This window comes from Macaca nemestrina, chromosome X, assembly GCF_043159975.1.
Source record: "Macaca nemestrina isolate mMacNem1 chromosome X, mMacNem.hap1, whole genome shotgun sequence".
NCBI classification, from domain to species: Eukaryota; Metazoa; Chordata; class Mammalia; order Primates; family Cercopithecidae; genus Macaca; species Macaca nemestrina.
Window position 1 is genome coordinate 4978372 of NC_092145.1, and position 16237 is coordinate 4994608.

Here is a 16237-nt window from a genome sequence, read left to right on the forward strand (position 1 = left end):
AATATCATCACCATCGTGTGGTTGTTGGTGGGTTAAGAAAATTCCTCAAACCACCAGTGGGAATCCTAACAGGAATCAAAAAAGATGAGATGATTTGTTTCTCATTGAAATTTGTTGCATTACATTACAGAGGGCCCCCTTTGGGAGTGAGCAAGTCTGCTGTATGTAAGACAGCGGGATTGGTGGTGGTGGTGGTGGTGGTAGGGGGGTGTCGCTCTGCAGAAACACGGCAATGGAAGATGACCCTGCTGTCTGTGAAGCCACTGCTCCTGACCCACTACACTGGGCTGTTTCTGGGACAAGCAGGCAGAGCAGAAGAGTCTCCATGCCACCTCACCCTTCCTCCTGAGCCCAGCCAAAGCATTCCGGGACTTCTGCACTGCCTCCTCCCTCTCCTCCCCCACCCCTGTCTCTTCTCCACTCTCCCCAGCTTTTCACTCGAATGGCTCCTGTCACCTAGAGCATCATTTTCTGGGTTCTGTACAACAGAGTCTTGAGACTCCGTGGAGAAATGAAACCATGGAATGTCAACCTGATCTTATCACCCGGCAGCACCACCCCATCTCCGCTTAAAACTCCTGGGGGTTCATGGTTGCCTTTGAGTAGAGTCCAGTCTTCACCTGGTCTACAAGTCCTGTGTGACCTGGTTCCTCTCATTTCAGCGGTTCTCTCAGAACACGCTGCCGTCTGCAGGCCAAACCGTTACTTCTTTGAGTCAGCTCTAACCTGACCGTGCACTGGGAGTGGGGCCGTACCTCTGTGTTCCCAACACACTGGGTGCTCAACTCTTTAACCATCTGCATCAGACAGAGTAATAATTGCCTATCATCTGTCTCCAGCCTTGGACTTTCTTTTCGTCTCAGCCCTGAGAATTGGGCCAGGCCTACACACCCAGCCCCTCTTTTCTATGACAATTGCTACCTCCACCACGTCCACACCAGGAATCCAAACTCCTCTCTCCAGCCCCACAGTCCCCAGCCTCTCTCCCTACATGATGCCAGTAGCACTCCTGTAGACCAGTTCCCTGTCGCTGCTGCTTCATGCTTAAAAGCCTTCAGTGGCTCCTCCTCTGTTCTCAGAACCAAATCTTTGCTCATTAGCATGGCATTCAAAGCCCTGCCTGTCCTTGCCATACTATAAAATCCAAGAGGGGAAAGAATAAGAAGGCTGTGGAGAGGCGGAGGAGACTAAGGGATAATGTGCTTATAACTCAAAAAGTATCAGAGGAAACATTGTTTTGGAATGCATTTTTAGGGCTTCTGTTTACATATGGGGTGTGTTCCAAAAATTCCTATGTATCTGGGCCTGGGTGGGCTGAATATTGTTGGGATAGCCAGTGGTTCCCAGACTTGTGAATTTCACCAATGAGTAGATTTCTTTTCTTTTTTCTTTAGTTTGGGGACGGGTAGGGTTGCCAACTTCTTACTTTGCAAAGTAAGCATATTAAACAAAACACTACTATCTTTTCATGAAATAAAAGGACTTTTGTATACCAAAACAAGTTCATGATTTCAAGATAAAGGTCAATACTCTAGCCTTATGGGGGGAAGCTTGCCACGATAACCTCATTTTTTTTTTTTTGTCTCCTGGGACTGGTGAAACTTGACTGTGAAGTCAGGCATTTGGGAAAATTGCTGTAGAGCCCGGTGCGCCCCTCCCTGCAGCCAGTCGGGGCTGTTTGCATGTCCATTGAGATGCAAGTGAGTCTTTGTCTCTTAATTGCCCCGCACGGTGGGGAGTGAGGTGGGAAGGGAGGGTGTGCTGTCCCTTTGTACCCAGCCAGGGCTCTCCAACAGGTTTGGTTAGAGGGATTAAATTCCAAGGCTGTGAGAGGGTAGAGGAAGCCCTGAGCACCAGCAGAGCTGCTTTGGGTCCCAGAGCACAGAGGGTGACCTTGAGTTGGGGCAAAGCCTTTGTCCCTGCCCTCATTCCCATGTGGACTCCCTCTTGGCTCTGGCCCCTAAGGATCAGTGGCGGGGTGGATATTAAGGAAGGGGTGCTGTCAGCATGGACAGTGGTGCTCACTTGATGAGCATCTTCAGCAGTGGTGGGGGAGGTGGCAAGGCCCTTCCACAGCTGATTTTGATCATGGGTGAGGGAGGCCACCCAGGGACTCAGCTGATTTGGAATTTATTATTATTTTGTATTTTTCTGTGCTCTACACATTCAGAGAACATTCTCTAGTAATGTATTACAGAAACAATTCCTGAAAGTATAGTCCTTGGGGAATTTGGAACACATAGTCCCATGGATACCTAGCTGGCCCACATAATCCTATTTACCTGAGATTGGTGTAAACCCACCCAGCCCTATATGTGTGCCTCTCCTGTTCTCCCAGGCCACCCTGGTGGCTGTTTGTCCATGCCACACTTCTCTGCTTGGGCCACAGCTTGGGAAAGGTGGACATTTTTAGGAGACAATCTTGTCAGGCCAAATGGTTTTCCAATTGGTGGCAGTTTTCAGGGTATGAGAAGTTCAGGGAGAAACTAGGTGTAGCAAGAGGGTGGGAATAAGGAAGTGGTGTGTAGACGAGGCAGGCTTGGGCAAGAGTGGGTCCCCGAACCCATGTGCATTGGTAGTGGGGAGTATATACGATGTGTGGGGGCAGGGAACACAGATAATCGCTTTGACAATTTTTTTTTAATAATAATTTTTTTTTTCCTCCTGGGAAATACACTTCCAAACTAAGGTGGGGAGGTGCTCCCAGATCATGGTTTTTAAGTGTACAGTTTCCTGTATGTAAATCAACTGCATGTTCATTTGCAATTCAGCAGGATAGCAGTACCTGACTGAGAGGCTCACTAAGTTCCCAGCAGGTCTTCAGTCTGGCAGGCAAATCAGCCCTCTCTGACTCACATTAACCTAACTTACAAGAGACTGAGAGACAAACCAGGACCAAGATAAGTTATTTTACAAAGGGAGAGGTATCTGGTAGGATAATCGATCTCAGACATTTGCAATATTTTGATTAAGGAAGAACTATTTTGAGTATCTTTTGGCCACCATGATAAACATTGTCCTTTTCTTTTGGTTCTCATTCCTGTGTCAGAGCAGGTCATCTATGCTCATTTCGCGCTTTAGAGGAGCACACTCTTAAGGTCCTGTATCATCACCTGCTAATGTTTATCCTTGTCATGGTTCAATCTGCTAGAACGGAGATCAGCAAACTTTTCCTGTAAAGGGTTAGACAGTAAATATTTTAGGCTTTGTGGGCCCCATGGTCTCAATCACAACTGTTCAACTCCACTGTGGTAGCACAAAAGCCACCATAGGGAATACAGAAATCAGTGGGCATGGCTGTGTTCTCATAAACTTCATGAACCCTGAAATTTGAATTTTGTATCACTTTCTTATGTCGTAACATTCTTTTGATTTTTTTCAACCATTTAAAAATGCAACTACTACTTTTAGCTGGAAGGCTGTACAAACAGCTGGGAATAGGATTTAGCCCATGGGGTGTAGTTTGAGAACTACTCTTGAGCTAGAAGACAGCTCAAGCTAGAAGATACAATGCATATGGCATTGTAGCACATTTAGCAGCTAGAGTTTCAGTTGCGTGTGACTGTCCACTGCATATTGATTGACATGGCCTCAAACTTAGAGGTTACATGCTTCTCACCTCCTCAGTGTAGATGAGTGTGTATGCATCAGGGTTTACCCATCAGACCCTGAGACTCCTAAAGACCAGAAAATCTAGTGCCCTCCTGGTACAGATGGTACCACCGGGGCCTATGGAATGGCTCAGGGCACTTAGTAGCAAAGGTAGGGCATGCCCACAGCCTGGAATAGACAGTAACTTCCTGACCTCACAGTGGCCACTATTTCCTTAGTCGTTACTAGATTAACCAGTAATGGTCCCTGCCCTCTGTCACTGTGTGCAGGCTGTTCACTTTTCACCATCTTGTTTAATCCTTAGCACAACCTTGTTGGGTTTAGCCAGGATTTGTACCCGGTCTGGCTCGACAGCACACATTCTTAGCCATTCACCAGCTGGGGTTCCTAGTGGTACCCTCCCACTTTGACACATGAGACTAGACCTGGCTAACTCCCCAGCCTCAAGGAACCTCCATTTTGCTGCTTTTCCCTCGTTAATTATTAGGTGATATATATGGCATTGTGAGGAATAAATATTAAGGGTAAAATGCCTGGAATATGCCATGGTATAGTCCATGTTCAATAACTACCAGCTATTTCTGTTAATTCTCCAGCTAGAATGGAATAATGTTCCATTCATATAGTAATTAATGCCCTGAACCTAGGAAGATCCACTCCTCATATGCTGCTTTGTTTCTGCAGCCCTAAGATTCAGGGCAATGGATGTAAGCCACATGGGAGATTTCGGCTTCATCTCAGGGAGACCCCAGACCCCACTGTTCCTTAGGGGTTGGTGGGAGTCACTGAGGGGGCTGCCTAAGGCAGCAAGGGCTGGGTTGGGGGCACAGGAAAGCTGCCTAATGGATATTGAGGGGAGGTGGTAGTAGCCGCCCTCTAAGGAGGATGTGGCCCTGGGCAGCCCGTGCCGCATAATGGCAGGGACAGGCTCACGCCGCCACTCCGGAGAGTAGCAGCGCTTCCTCTTTGTCTTGGAGAGCCGGTTGCAGCTGGGGCACTTCTAGGGAGCGTTCCCACGAACTGCTGCAGCGGGCATTTTGCTGGTCGGCGCAGTATCGGAATCTGATTTCTTCGGGTCTGGGAGACGGACTCCGTTTGCAGGGGTTCATGGGAAAGGACTGCAGCGCGTTTGTCGGTCATTAAGCACGTTTTTCAGATCGACTCTGCAGATATGAACTTGCACTTTCAGCGCATTCATGACAGCCTCGGGAGAGCTGACCCAGTCCCTACCCCTAGTCTCCCGAGCCTGCGGCGCTTCGGCTCCGGGACGCCCCCCACCCTCCCTTCTCGCCCATCTGGGCGCCCCCGGCCTCGTTTCCTCGAGACGTGTCACTGTTTATCTACCGCAGCCAGTCACGAAAACGGCCCTTTTCTTCAGTCTCCGGTCAGGGTTCCACTATGGCCTCCTGCAGGGAACGGCGGGTGGGGACAGAGTGCGGGGCTCCGTGCTGGACGGTGTCTGGAGGGGCCCCGAGGGAACAACCCTTCACCGGGAAAACACCAAGGCCAGAAGGGGAAGAGCCCTGCTCAAGGTCACCCGGCAGGAAATCGGTGCCCACCGGCGCTGCCGCCTCCTGCTCTCCGGCACTGGTGACTCACTGCTCCAGGTCCGCGGGGCCACCTCCTTCGGTCTCGAGGACCGGGGTGGCACAGGGTCTGCGGACCGCGCGCTGCCGCTGGACCCAGCCCAACCCAACCCAGACTTCCCCACCCGGGAGCCGGCGGGCCACGCCCCTCGCCCGGAGCCCCGCCTCCAGACCGCGGCCCCGCCCCTGATACTGCAGCCTCGCCCCGCCCCCCCGGCCTAACCCCTGCCGGGGCGCCCTCAGGCGCCGGCTCTCTAGCGCGCCCGACCTCCACTCTCCCGGGGCCGCGCCGCGCGCGCGCCGGCTTTGGGCGGGACGCTGCAGAGGCGGCGGGGCTCCTCCTCCCGCTGCTCCTCGGCCTCTCCTTCGGGCGCTCTCGCGCTAACTGTGCTCCTCCGGGGCCCTCCGCCTGCTCCCAGCCATGGTGGCCTGGCGCTCGGCGTTCCTTGTCTGCCTCGCTTTCTCCTTGGCCACCCTGGTCCAGAGAGGTAAGGCGGGCGGGGGGCGCGCGGGGACCCCGCCCTGTGGGCCCAGGGGTCGCTCTGCGCATGAGCGGCACGATCCCCGCCTTGCGGGCCTGCGGTGGCTGCCACCGGCTGGGCCGGCTGTCCGAGGCGGAGCGGCGGGGGTCCGAGCCCCGGGCCCGTGGGGGTTGACTCCGCCGCGGTCGGAGTAGCCGGAGAGGAGGGCTGACGCTGGGCTGGAAACAGCGGATGGGCCCCCTAAAATCCTGAACGAGGTGTCACCACTGGTGACAACAGCTGTCCCCAGGAGTTTACCTTTGAGAAAACCTTAAAGAGAGCAGTCATTTTCGAAATTTGCTGCGAGGTCACAGACCGCAGAAGCACCTAGGTGGATTCCTAGCTCCTTTTGTGGGGATCACAGCGGGCATGGGGTGTGGGGGTGGGTCAGCGAGGTGTAGGTCTAACCAGCTCTCTAGGTGCTTCTGCCGTCCGCTTCAGTTTTTGAGACTTTGGTCATGTTTTGCCAAGGAACAGGAGAGAGAAATCCCGCTGAATCAAGGAAGCACGTTTCTTAGACCCTTTGCTGCTCAAAATGTGGTCCAGGGCCCAGCTGCATAGGCATCACCTGGGAGCTTGTAAGAACTGCAGCATCTCACGCCCCGCCCCCGACCTACTGAGTCTGATTCTGCATTTCAACTAGATCCGTGGGTAATTCTCTGGCACATTCAAGTTTGAGAAGCATCTTATTAGAATAAATGCAGTCTGTGGTTAAAAATAGGGTCTTAAACATGTACCAACAGAATCTTCTTACACTTATTTATATCCTATGTCCCCATCAGAAAAAGGGATTAAGGGAAACACTGTAATTGAACATGAATTATGCTCCGAGCTTCCTGACAATAGAAGTGAACCCAGCTGGCGGAAAATATATGAGCTCAGGAAACAAACACACACACACACACACACACACACACACACACACACACACACACACACTTTGTCCTGGTACTGAGTTCTAGTAAGATTTGTGTCACATAAAGGAACACTGGAAAACAGTGGATGGTACTAGCCAAGACACTTTTGCAAAAGATGCAGAAATGTTTTTCATGTGGGTAACCCACCTGGAGTTGATTCACGAAGAGCCACTTAACATTCTACGGAGGTGCCAGCTCTGTTCTAGGAACTGATGATGCGGTAGTGAACAAAACTGAGATTGTCTTCATAGAGTTTACGTCCTGGTCCGGGCAGAAAACAAGCCCAACATCGAAATCTATATATATTGTCAGTGCTATGGAGAAAAATAAAGGAAGTTATAGGGGTAAAGAGTTGTTGAATTTTCTTTTTCATTTTCCCTTTAGGATGAAATTTTTATTTTGTTTACAATGCATTTGTGGGAAAAAGTATCATTTGATTGACTTGCATCTAATGACATGGAAATCTTGAAAGTGGAAGCACAAAAAAAGTTAGAAAAATGATACTCCCTTCAAAGCTGTCTTCTGAAAGTCTTCAACATGCTGTGCACATTGAGAAGGTGGGGAATAGAAATGATTGGGTCTTGCCGTCACGGTGGCTCAAGCCTGTAATCCCAGCACTTTGGGAGGCCAAGGTGGGTGGATCACGAGGTCAGGAGATCAAGACCATCCTGGCTAACACGGTGAAACCCCGTCTTTACTAAAAATACAAAAAATTAGCCGGGCGTGGTGGCGGGCACCTGTAGTCCCAGCTACTCGGGAGGCTGAGGCAGGAGAATGGCATGAATCCGGGAGGCGGAGCTTGCAGTGAGCCGAGATTGCAGCCACTGCACTCCAGCCTGGGCGACACAGCAAGATTCCATCTCAAAAAAAGAAAAAAAGATTGGGTCTTAGATTTGCACGTTACAATTGTTGATTTAAGAGGTGGAGAGGAGACAGAACCAATACATCTGTTTTACAGATGAGGAAACAGAGGTACAGAGAGATGAAGTAACTTGCCTTAGGTCACACAGCGATTGCCAGAATTATGATTTGATGCAAGGTTTGTCCGACTGCACAGTCACTGCCTTTAAGTCCTAGGCATATGCCCTTGCACCTGGAGGTACCCCACTTCGACCACTTAGGGACCATGGGAAAATGAGTTCCCCGAATTTGTTTGCTCATCCATATGATGCCTGACAATCACAAAGGTTTTGAGGGGACCAGGCTTAGATCTGCAGCCTTGCTACCAGCTACCACTCCATCTCCTGAGTGCTTCCTGTGTGCCAGGCACTTCACATATATTGCCTTAAATTGCCTCGACCATTTTACAGACTAGATATTATCATTAGCTTTCAGATGAGGGGACCCTGGTCACATAGCTCAGAAGACATAGAACCAGGATTCCACCTAGATAAGACTGCTACCCAGCGATCTTTTATTTTTAAATTAGAAAACCCGAAACAGAAGAAGCTTTGGTTTCAAGATAAGGGCCCAGTTTTCTGGATTTTTTTTTTTTTTTTTTTTTTTGAGACGGAGTCTCGCTCTGTCGCCCAGGCTAGAGTGCAGTGGCGCGATCTCGGCTCACTGCAAGCTCTGCCTCCTGGGTTCACTCCATTTTCTTGCCTCAACCTCCCAAGTAGCTGGGACTACAGGCGCCCACCACCACACCCAGCTAATTTTTTGTATTTTTAGTAGAGACGGGATTTCACCGTGTTAGTCAGGATGGTCTCGATCTCCTGACCTCATGATCCACCTGCCTCGGCCTCCCAAAGTGCTGGGATTACAGGTGTGAGCCACCGCGCCTGGCCAACAGTTTTCTGGATCTTTTGTCCAAAATAAGATAATATGATTTTTGCATTGGTGGTCTTCTCCGGGATCCTGGTAGTCTCAGAGCTGTTGCATCAAAATGACAAACACAAAGCAAGTGCCTCAGGCACCAGTTGACTCTCCTTGAGCCCTGGAGTGGCATTATGTGTAGGCCTGCTGAGAGCCACTTTATTCTTGGTCCTGGTCCTCAGTAGTGGGATGTGGCTGAGAAATGCTGGCAGACCTCAGAAAGCACGCAGAAGCAGCCCTTCATAATCTGAGAAATCCTTCCAGGCTCTAGCAAGTAGCAAGTAGAGGCTGACTTTAGGCTCCCAGGAGTTTAAAGGGCGGTTAACAAGTTATCTTTGTTCTAATTAAATACACAGCAGGCTTTTCAGTCTGCTGTGTATTTCACCAGTTCCAAAAAGTCCTCCGAACACAGGTATGCTTCCTGTATGCGCCTCCAGAAATGGGAAGCTGTTCTTTTGAGCAGCAGGGAGAAGACTGTCAGGGATGTGGACGGGTAGTAATCTTAACAAGAGCTTCATTTCTGGAACACCTATAGGCCAGGCCCTCAGTGCCTTGCCGCATTACCCTGACCTGTGGCACTGTGACCCATATCACCTCCTGATGTCCATAGTGGCCCTTTTACATAGAGTCTTAAAGGTAACTGGTTGGTAACCCACTTCTCAGATGAAAAATATGGGGCCCAGAGAGGTTTAGGAACTTAATCAAGATAACGCTTAGCTGAATTGGATTTGAACTCAGGTTTATCTGCATAACCAGAGCAGAAGGCGTGAACACAGATACCTTCAGGGATCAGGCAGGTAATAGGAATGTGAGAAGTGGTCAAGAATAAGCATGATGGAGGAGCTGAGCACAGTGGCTCATGCCTGTAATCTCAGCACTTTGGGAGGCTGAGTTGGCCAGATTACTTGAGCTCAGGAGTTGGAGACCAGCCTGGGTAACATAACAAGAGCCCCATCTCTGCAAAAAATACAAAAATTAGCCAGGCGTGGTGGCGTGTGCCTGTAGTCCCAGCTACTCGGGGGGCTGAGGATTACTTGAGCCTGGGAGGCAGAGGTTGCAGTGAGCCAAGATCGTACCATTGCGCTTCAGCCTGGGTGACAGAGTGAGACACTGTCTCAAACAAAACAAAACAAACACACACACACACAAAAGAATAAAAGAATAAACGTGATGAGCATGTTGGCAAGCCACCAAGTGCCTGCTCCCTTAAAGAGAGGTCCAGCTTACACATGGAGTATCGGCTTGAAAGCACACCTGGCCAGTGCTGCTGTGACTCTGTCCCATGCGCCTAACTGCTCAGTGCTACGGTTCCTCATCTGTGAAACAGGGATAACAGCACTATCTACCTCATGGGGTGGTTATTAGGATTCAATGAGTAGAAACGTATAAAGCATTTAGCACAGCACCTGGCTCCAAGTGAGCAAGACATTCCAAGCCACATTTCAAAAATAAGTGAAGCAAACCTTGAAAGGCATCATTTATACAAAATGTCCAGAGTTGGCAAATCCATAGAGACAGAAAGTAGATTAGTGGTTGCCAGCACCTGGGATGAAGGGGGATGGGGAGTGTCTGCTTAATGGGCAAGGGGTTTCTGTTTGGGCTGATGACAATGTTCTGGAACTAGATAGAGGTTATGATTGCAAAACATGTAAATGTACTAAAAACTATGAATTGTACACTTTAAAAGGCTGAATTGTGGCCGGGCGCAGTGGCTCATGCCTGTAATCCCAGCTTGTTGGGAGGCTGAGGTGGGTGGATCAACTGAGGTCAGGAGTTCGATACCAGCCTGGCCACCATGGCAAAACCCCATCTCTACTGAAAATACAAAAATTAGCCAGACATGGTGGCACACGCCTGTAGTCCCAGCTACTTGGGAGGCTAAAGCATGAGAATTGCTTGAACCCGGGAGGCAGAGGCTGCAGTGAGCTGACATCATGCCACTGCACTCCAGTCTGGGCGACAGAGCGAGATTCTGTCTCAAAACAAAAAAAAGGGCTGAGTTGTATAGGAACTATATTTTCAGTTAAAAATTCACTGGGTACTGACTTGTACACTTTAAAAGGGTGAGTCGTATAGGAATTACATTGCCATTTGAAAAAATGCACTGTATAATCCAAGCAGAATAAGTGTGAGAAGTGGCAACATGTTACCCCTGGGTTGGGGTTGTTTTCAAGGTGCTAGAGCTTGGTTCGGGGGCGTAAGAGCAAAGTGGGCCCCATGTGCCGGCAGTGCTGAGATGCCAGGCTGGGATCCAGGTAGAAGTCTCATGGGCTGACTTGGGGTATTGGACTGAGCCAGATGGGCCACAAAGGCATCTGCAGGGTTGGCCGAGAGATGCTTAACCCTGCCTGCCCGAGTTCAGGAATGGTCCATGCAACAGTGGCATGATGGGGAGAGGGGAACTTCCCTTTCCTACATGGCTCCAGGGTCGCCATTATGGGTGCTAGTCAGTTGCTGCACTGGTCTGGCAGAAGGTCTGGGGACTCTGCCTGTTAGTCTTACCTGCTTTGACTGGTTTTCAGTCTTTTCCTTGCTGTCACAGGTCACATCTCTATCCCTTGCATTACTTTGGACACAGGGTATCTCAAATGTGTTGTTTGTTTCTTTGTTTTTTTGAGATGGAGTCTTGCTCTGTCGCCCAGGCTGGAGTGCAATAGTGTGATCTCACTACAACCTCCACCTACCTCCCAGGTGCAAGAGATTCTCCTGCCTCAGCCTACTGAGTAGCTGGGATTACAGGAGCCCACCACCACACCCGGCTAATTTTTTTGTACTTTTAGTAGAGACGGGGTTTTGCCACGTTGGCCAGGCTGGTCTCAAACTCCTGACCTCAGGTGTTCCACCCACCTTGGCCTTCCAAAGTGCTGAGATTACAGGCGTGAACCACCACGCCCAGCCCGTGTTTTTAAACACATGCACAGAAACCATCCAGGAGTCAGCATCAGTAGGCATTGAGGAAGGGCATGAAGTTGCCTTCAGTGGAGATGATGCTGATTAGGCCCATTTTGGCTGCTCAGAAGGGAGTGTTGGGAGGAGCTGGGTTTCATTGTTGTGCGTTCAGGAGAGATACCTTCCAGATACACTGACTTTCCTGTTCTGTTCTTTTCCCCACCCGGTGTTTTGCTTTTTCTGCTGTGTGTTCACTCTTAGGTGTTTTTTGTTTTTTTCTTCGAGATGGAGTTGCAGTCTTGTTGCCCAGGCTGGAGTGCCATGGCGCGATCTTGGCTCACTGCAACCTCTGCCTCCTGGATTCAAGCAATTCTCCTGCCTCAGCCTCCCAAGTAGCTGGAACTACAGGCATGCGCCACTACACCTGGCTAATTTTGTTTTCTTTTTATGGAGACAGGGTTTCTCCATGTTGGTCAGGCTGGTCTCAAACTCCCGACTTCAGGTGATCCGCCTGCCTCAGCCTCCCAAAGTGCTGGGATTACAGGTGTGAGCCACCACGCCTGGCTCACTCTTAGGTTTTGTACTTTGCACGTTATTCCTCTTCTGCTCTTGGGTGCCTGGGAGGACTGGCTCAAGGGGTTCCTGTCCCCCAATCCAGACTGGGCCCTCCCTGAGGCTAGGTCCACTGACTGGTGAATGTTGGTTTGCATGTAAAAGCTTCACTTCATCATAGACACCTATCAAGAATGGGCCAGAAAATCTTTCACGTAGGCACCTGTTCTACATGGAGTGGGGTGGGAAGCTGCAGTAGAAAGAATAATAATGAGCCTTCAAAGATGTCCACGTCCTGATCTCTGGAACCTGTGAATATGTTAGGCTCCATGGCAAGGGAAATTCAGTAAGGTAGCAGATGGAATTCAGGCTGCCAATCAGCTGACCTTAAAATAATATTATCCTGGATTATCCAGATGGGCCCAATGTAATCACCTGGGTCCTTTAAATACAGAAGAGGGAGGTAGAAGAGGTGGGGATTAGAGCCATGTCATATGCGAAGGACTCGCCCGGCCATTGCTAGCTCTGAAGATGGAGCAAGGGGCCAGGAGCCAAGGACCGCACAACCTCTAGAAGCTGGAAAAGACAGGGAACAGATTTTTCTCTAAAGTCTCCAGAAGGAACACATCCCTGACCACACCTTGAGTTTAGCCCATGAGACCTGGGTTGGACTTTTATCTCTAGAACTGTGAGACAATAAATGTGTATTGTTTTAAACTGTTGAATACAGTATATTTTGTTATAACTAAAACAGGATGCTAAGAAGAAGCTAAGAGTTAGATACTAGCATCCTCTTCCTTCTTTGGAAAACTAGTATGTGATGTTTCCTTACATTGTTTCAGTTTTACCATTTTTAGATCAATCCCTAGAATGCTCTAAGTTCAGTATTTTAAAATAAATGTGCAGAAAAGTGGGTTGCAGTGGTGTTTTTGGTGCAGCAATGAATGTTTAGAAGCATCTCTGAGGACCCAGGAAGGTAGCTGGATTTCTGGTGCTTGTGTTTGATTCCAAACTGCTTTACAAGGAGATGGGAGTCTGTACTTTTGCTTTGGAGCGTGGCCCATGCTGCAGGTCACCTGCAGTGGGGGTCACTGGCTGTCTCCAAAGGCCTTTCCCACCCTTCTCCTCCAGTCCTGATGGCCACACTTGAAGCAGGCATGCGCCTGGGCTGTCTCTGGGCCAGCAGACAGAGGGTTTCTGATTTGTGCAGGCCACACTTGCCCCTTTGCTGAGGAGGAGGAGGAGTGTGCTGCTGGCCCACCTTTCTCCTGGCCGCCCTTACCAGTACTGTGGCTTCAGCTAATTGTGTCGATTCCCTGTCTCTCAAGTTGGGGATAGGAGTGGGGGTGTGGGGAGAGGACCAGACAGGAATGGGTGCACTCCTGCTTCAACCAGTGTTGTTTTTTGTTTGTTGGTTTGTTTCTTGAAAGCAAGTTTATTTTTGTTTTATTTACTTATATTATTATTATTTTTTTTGAGACGGAGTTTTGCTCTTGTCGCCCAGGCTGGAGTGCAGTGGCACAATCTTGGCTCACTGCAACTTCTGCCTCCCGGGTTCGAGTGATTCTCCTGCCTCAGCCTCCCGAGGAGCTGGGATTACAGGCGCCCGCCATCTCGCCCAGCTAATTTTTGTATTTTTAGTAGAGACGGGGTTTCACCATGTTGGCCAGGCTGGTCTTGATTTCCTGACCTCAGGTGATCCATCTGCCATGGCGTCACAAAGTGCTGGGATTACAGGCGTGAGCCACCGTGCCCAGCCTGAAAGCAAGTTTAAAAGAATGAAAGAATGGCTACTCCATAGGTAGAACAACTCCACTTCAACCAGTTTGGAGCTTTGTTTTTATTAGTTTTCTACCTCGGGCTTCTCACGAGATGCCAGAATGTTCTGCTGCTTTACAGCAGAAGTATCTTTGAAAACTGCTGTAGTTGAATCCTACAGATACGACACCCCTGTTCAGTGAACATCTGTGTAGAGGAGAGGCTAGAAAACATCTAGCTGTCATTGTTAGGTGGTTGTATTTGGGATTGTTTTTTAAATTAGAGGTGATACTCTCCACAGGAAGTATTACTGCAGTGTGGAATTTATTTCCACCAAAATAGTGCCCAGGCACAGCTGGGGCTCATTTTGACAGTCTACTTTTTCTTTTTTCTTTTTTTTTTACTGCTGCTTCAGCTAGCCTGGGATGGTATAACTATATTCCGTATTTCTTTCAGCCTAAGGGCAATGTGGGGAAAAAAAATCTGAGATGTGAATGGCACTTGAGATACTAAGGAAACCCATGGGCTAACCCCAAGGAGGCCAGAGGACAAAGAAGCCCTTTAATGAAGCTCATACCAGTCAGTGGCCTGGGGCACAGAGAGTGGATCTGAAGGGCAGATGGCAGGCAGCAGGCCTCATCCTGAATGAGCAGCCAGGACCCATGTGGGGGCACTGTGGGTAAAACAGAGCAGGGTAAAACATGCACCTGCCCTCAAGGAGATTAAAATCCAGACAGACCTGGAAGCAACTATACATAGTCGCATGTATCTTAAAAGACACACAAGGATTCCATTGTTGCTGTAGTGCTATCTGCCAAGAAGACACTTGCCCCCTTTCTCCCAGGTTGAAAGCTGTTGCTGTCGCCTATTGCCGCATAATGAACCTCTACACATTAGTGGCTTGAAACAACTGTTTTACTATACTCTTAGACTCCATAGGTTGGGAATTAGGATAATGCAGCAAAGATGGCTGTCTCTGCTCTACTGTATCTAGGACCTCAGCTAGGAGGACTCAAATGGCTGGGGGCTAGAGTCATCTGGAGGTTTTTTTCACTCACATGTCATAAAGGATGGGCTTAGCTGGGGTTGTCCACTGGAACACCCACACGTGGCCTCTCTGGTTTGAGCTTCCTGGTTTGAGCAAGGAAATTGTATTTGAACTTCTTACATAGCCCCTTCAGGTTCTAAGCGTGAGTATTCCAGTAGACAAAGTAGAAGACAGATGGGCCTTTTAAAAAAAAACCTTTTAAAAACTGTGGCAAAATACACATAACCTTTACCATTTTAACCATTTTAAAGCACACAGTTCAGTGGCATTAAATACATTTTTTGTGTGTGTGATCATCACCATTCCCCCTCCCCTAAGCCGTGGCGCCCACTCATCTGCTTCCTATCTGGATTTGCCTATTCTGGACATTTCATAGCAACGGAATCAGATAGTATTTGTCCTTTTGAGATTGGCTTATTTCACTTAGCATGATGTTTTCTGGGTTCCTCCCTGTTGCAGCGTGGATCAGTACTCCATTTCTTCTTATTCAACTTATGGTTGAATAGTATTCTATTGTACGGGTAGACCGTGTTTTGCTTGTCCAGCCATCAGCTGATGGACGTTTGGGTTGTTTCCACCCTTTGGCTATTGTGAGTAGTGCTGCTGTGGACATTCGTATACAAGTCTTTGTTTGAGCAGCTGTTTTCAATTCTTTGGGATATATGCCTAGATCGTGGTCTTTTATGACTTGGCCTCAGAAGTCACTAGCATGACTTTCATTGAATTCTGTAGGTTATGAGTCAGTTGAGGGTAGTCTAGATTCAAAGTGAGAACATATATCCTACCTCTTAAGGGAAGAGTGCCAAATAATTCTTAGCCATCATTTAAAACTGCCACACAAATCTCAGATTTCTGGGTCCTGCTGAAATATTGCTCCCTCCCTTGAGCGTATCCCAGTTCTCCTAGTTAGGAGTAACTGCTTGTAGCTCTATTGTGATGGCAACTTCTCTCACCTCTCTAGTTCTTTATGAAATAATCACCATGAGGTATATTTGTTAGTGTCCAGTTAGTAGCCTGGCTCTGTGTGTGCCTCTTCATTTTCTGTTCCTTCCCTTGATGCCATGCTGCTGTTGTCAGCAGTCGGGTTCTCTCTCTGAGTGGGGGATCAGCTGATTCTGAGAGCCCTTCAGCACTGATGTTCTGTGGGCTCCAAGTGCTCTTATTTGTACAGGCTTTCTCCATGAGGGAGGCCTCCTTCTGACAGCACAGTGCCTACTGTGTAGCCTTGGAGGAGCTTGCTGAGTGTAGGTCTCAAGGAGTTTGGATTAACTCTCAAGGTGGGGCAGCCTGGGAATTTGCCCTTTTTCACCTTGAAGAAGAGTCTCTGAGGGCTGAGTTTTTTTTTTTTTTTTGGAGACGGAGTTTCGCTCTTGTCACCCAGGCTGAAGTGCAGTGGCGCACTCTCAGCTCACTGCAACTTCCGCCTCCTGGGCTCAAGGGGTTCTCCTGCCTCAGCCTCCTGAGTAGCTGCGATTACAGGCATGCGCCACCATGCCTGGCTAATTTTTGTATTAATAGTAGACACATGGTTTCACCATA

The 16237-nt window shown here is 49.0% G+C and overlaps 1 protein-coding gene across 5 annotated transcripts in view; it reads left to right on the forward strand.

The window, feature by feature from the left end:
- Positions 1-5456: 5456 nt before the first annotated feature.
- The window catches only part of LOC105495892 (CD99 molecule like 2), a 126790-nt gene continuing 116009 nt past the window's right edge, over positions 5457-16237 (forward strand). Inside the window, exon 1 of one of the 5 annotated variants that reach the window (XM_011765801.2) lies at positions 5457-5686. In XM_011765801.2, the coding sequence (XP_011764103.1) occupies positions 5620-5686 (67 nt within the window). In that variant the 5' untranslated portion in view covers positions 5457-5619. The remainder of the gene's footprint in view (positions 5687-16237) is intronic. The other 4 variants (XM_011765802.2, XM_011765800.3, XM_011765798.2 and 1 more) reach the window with 4 other exon arrangements.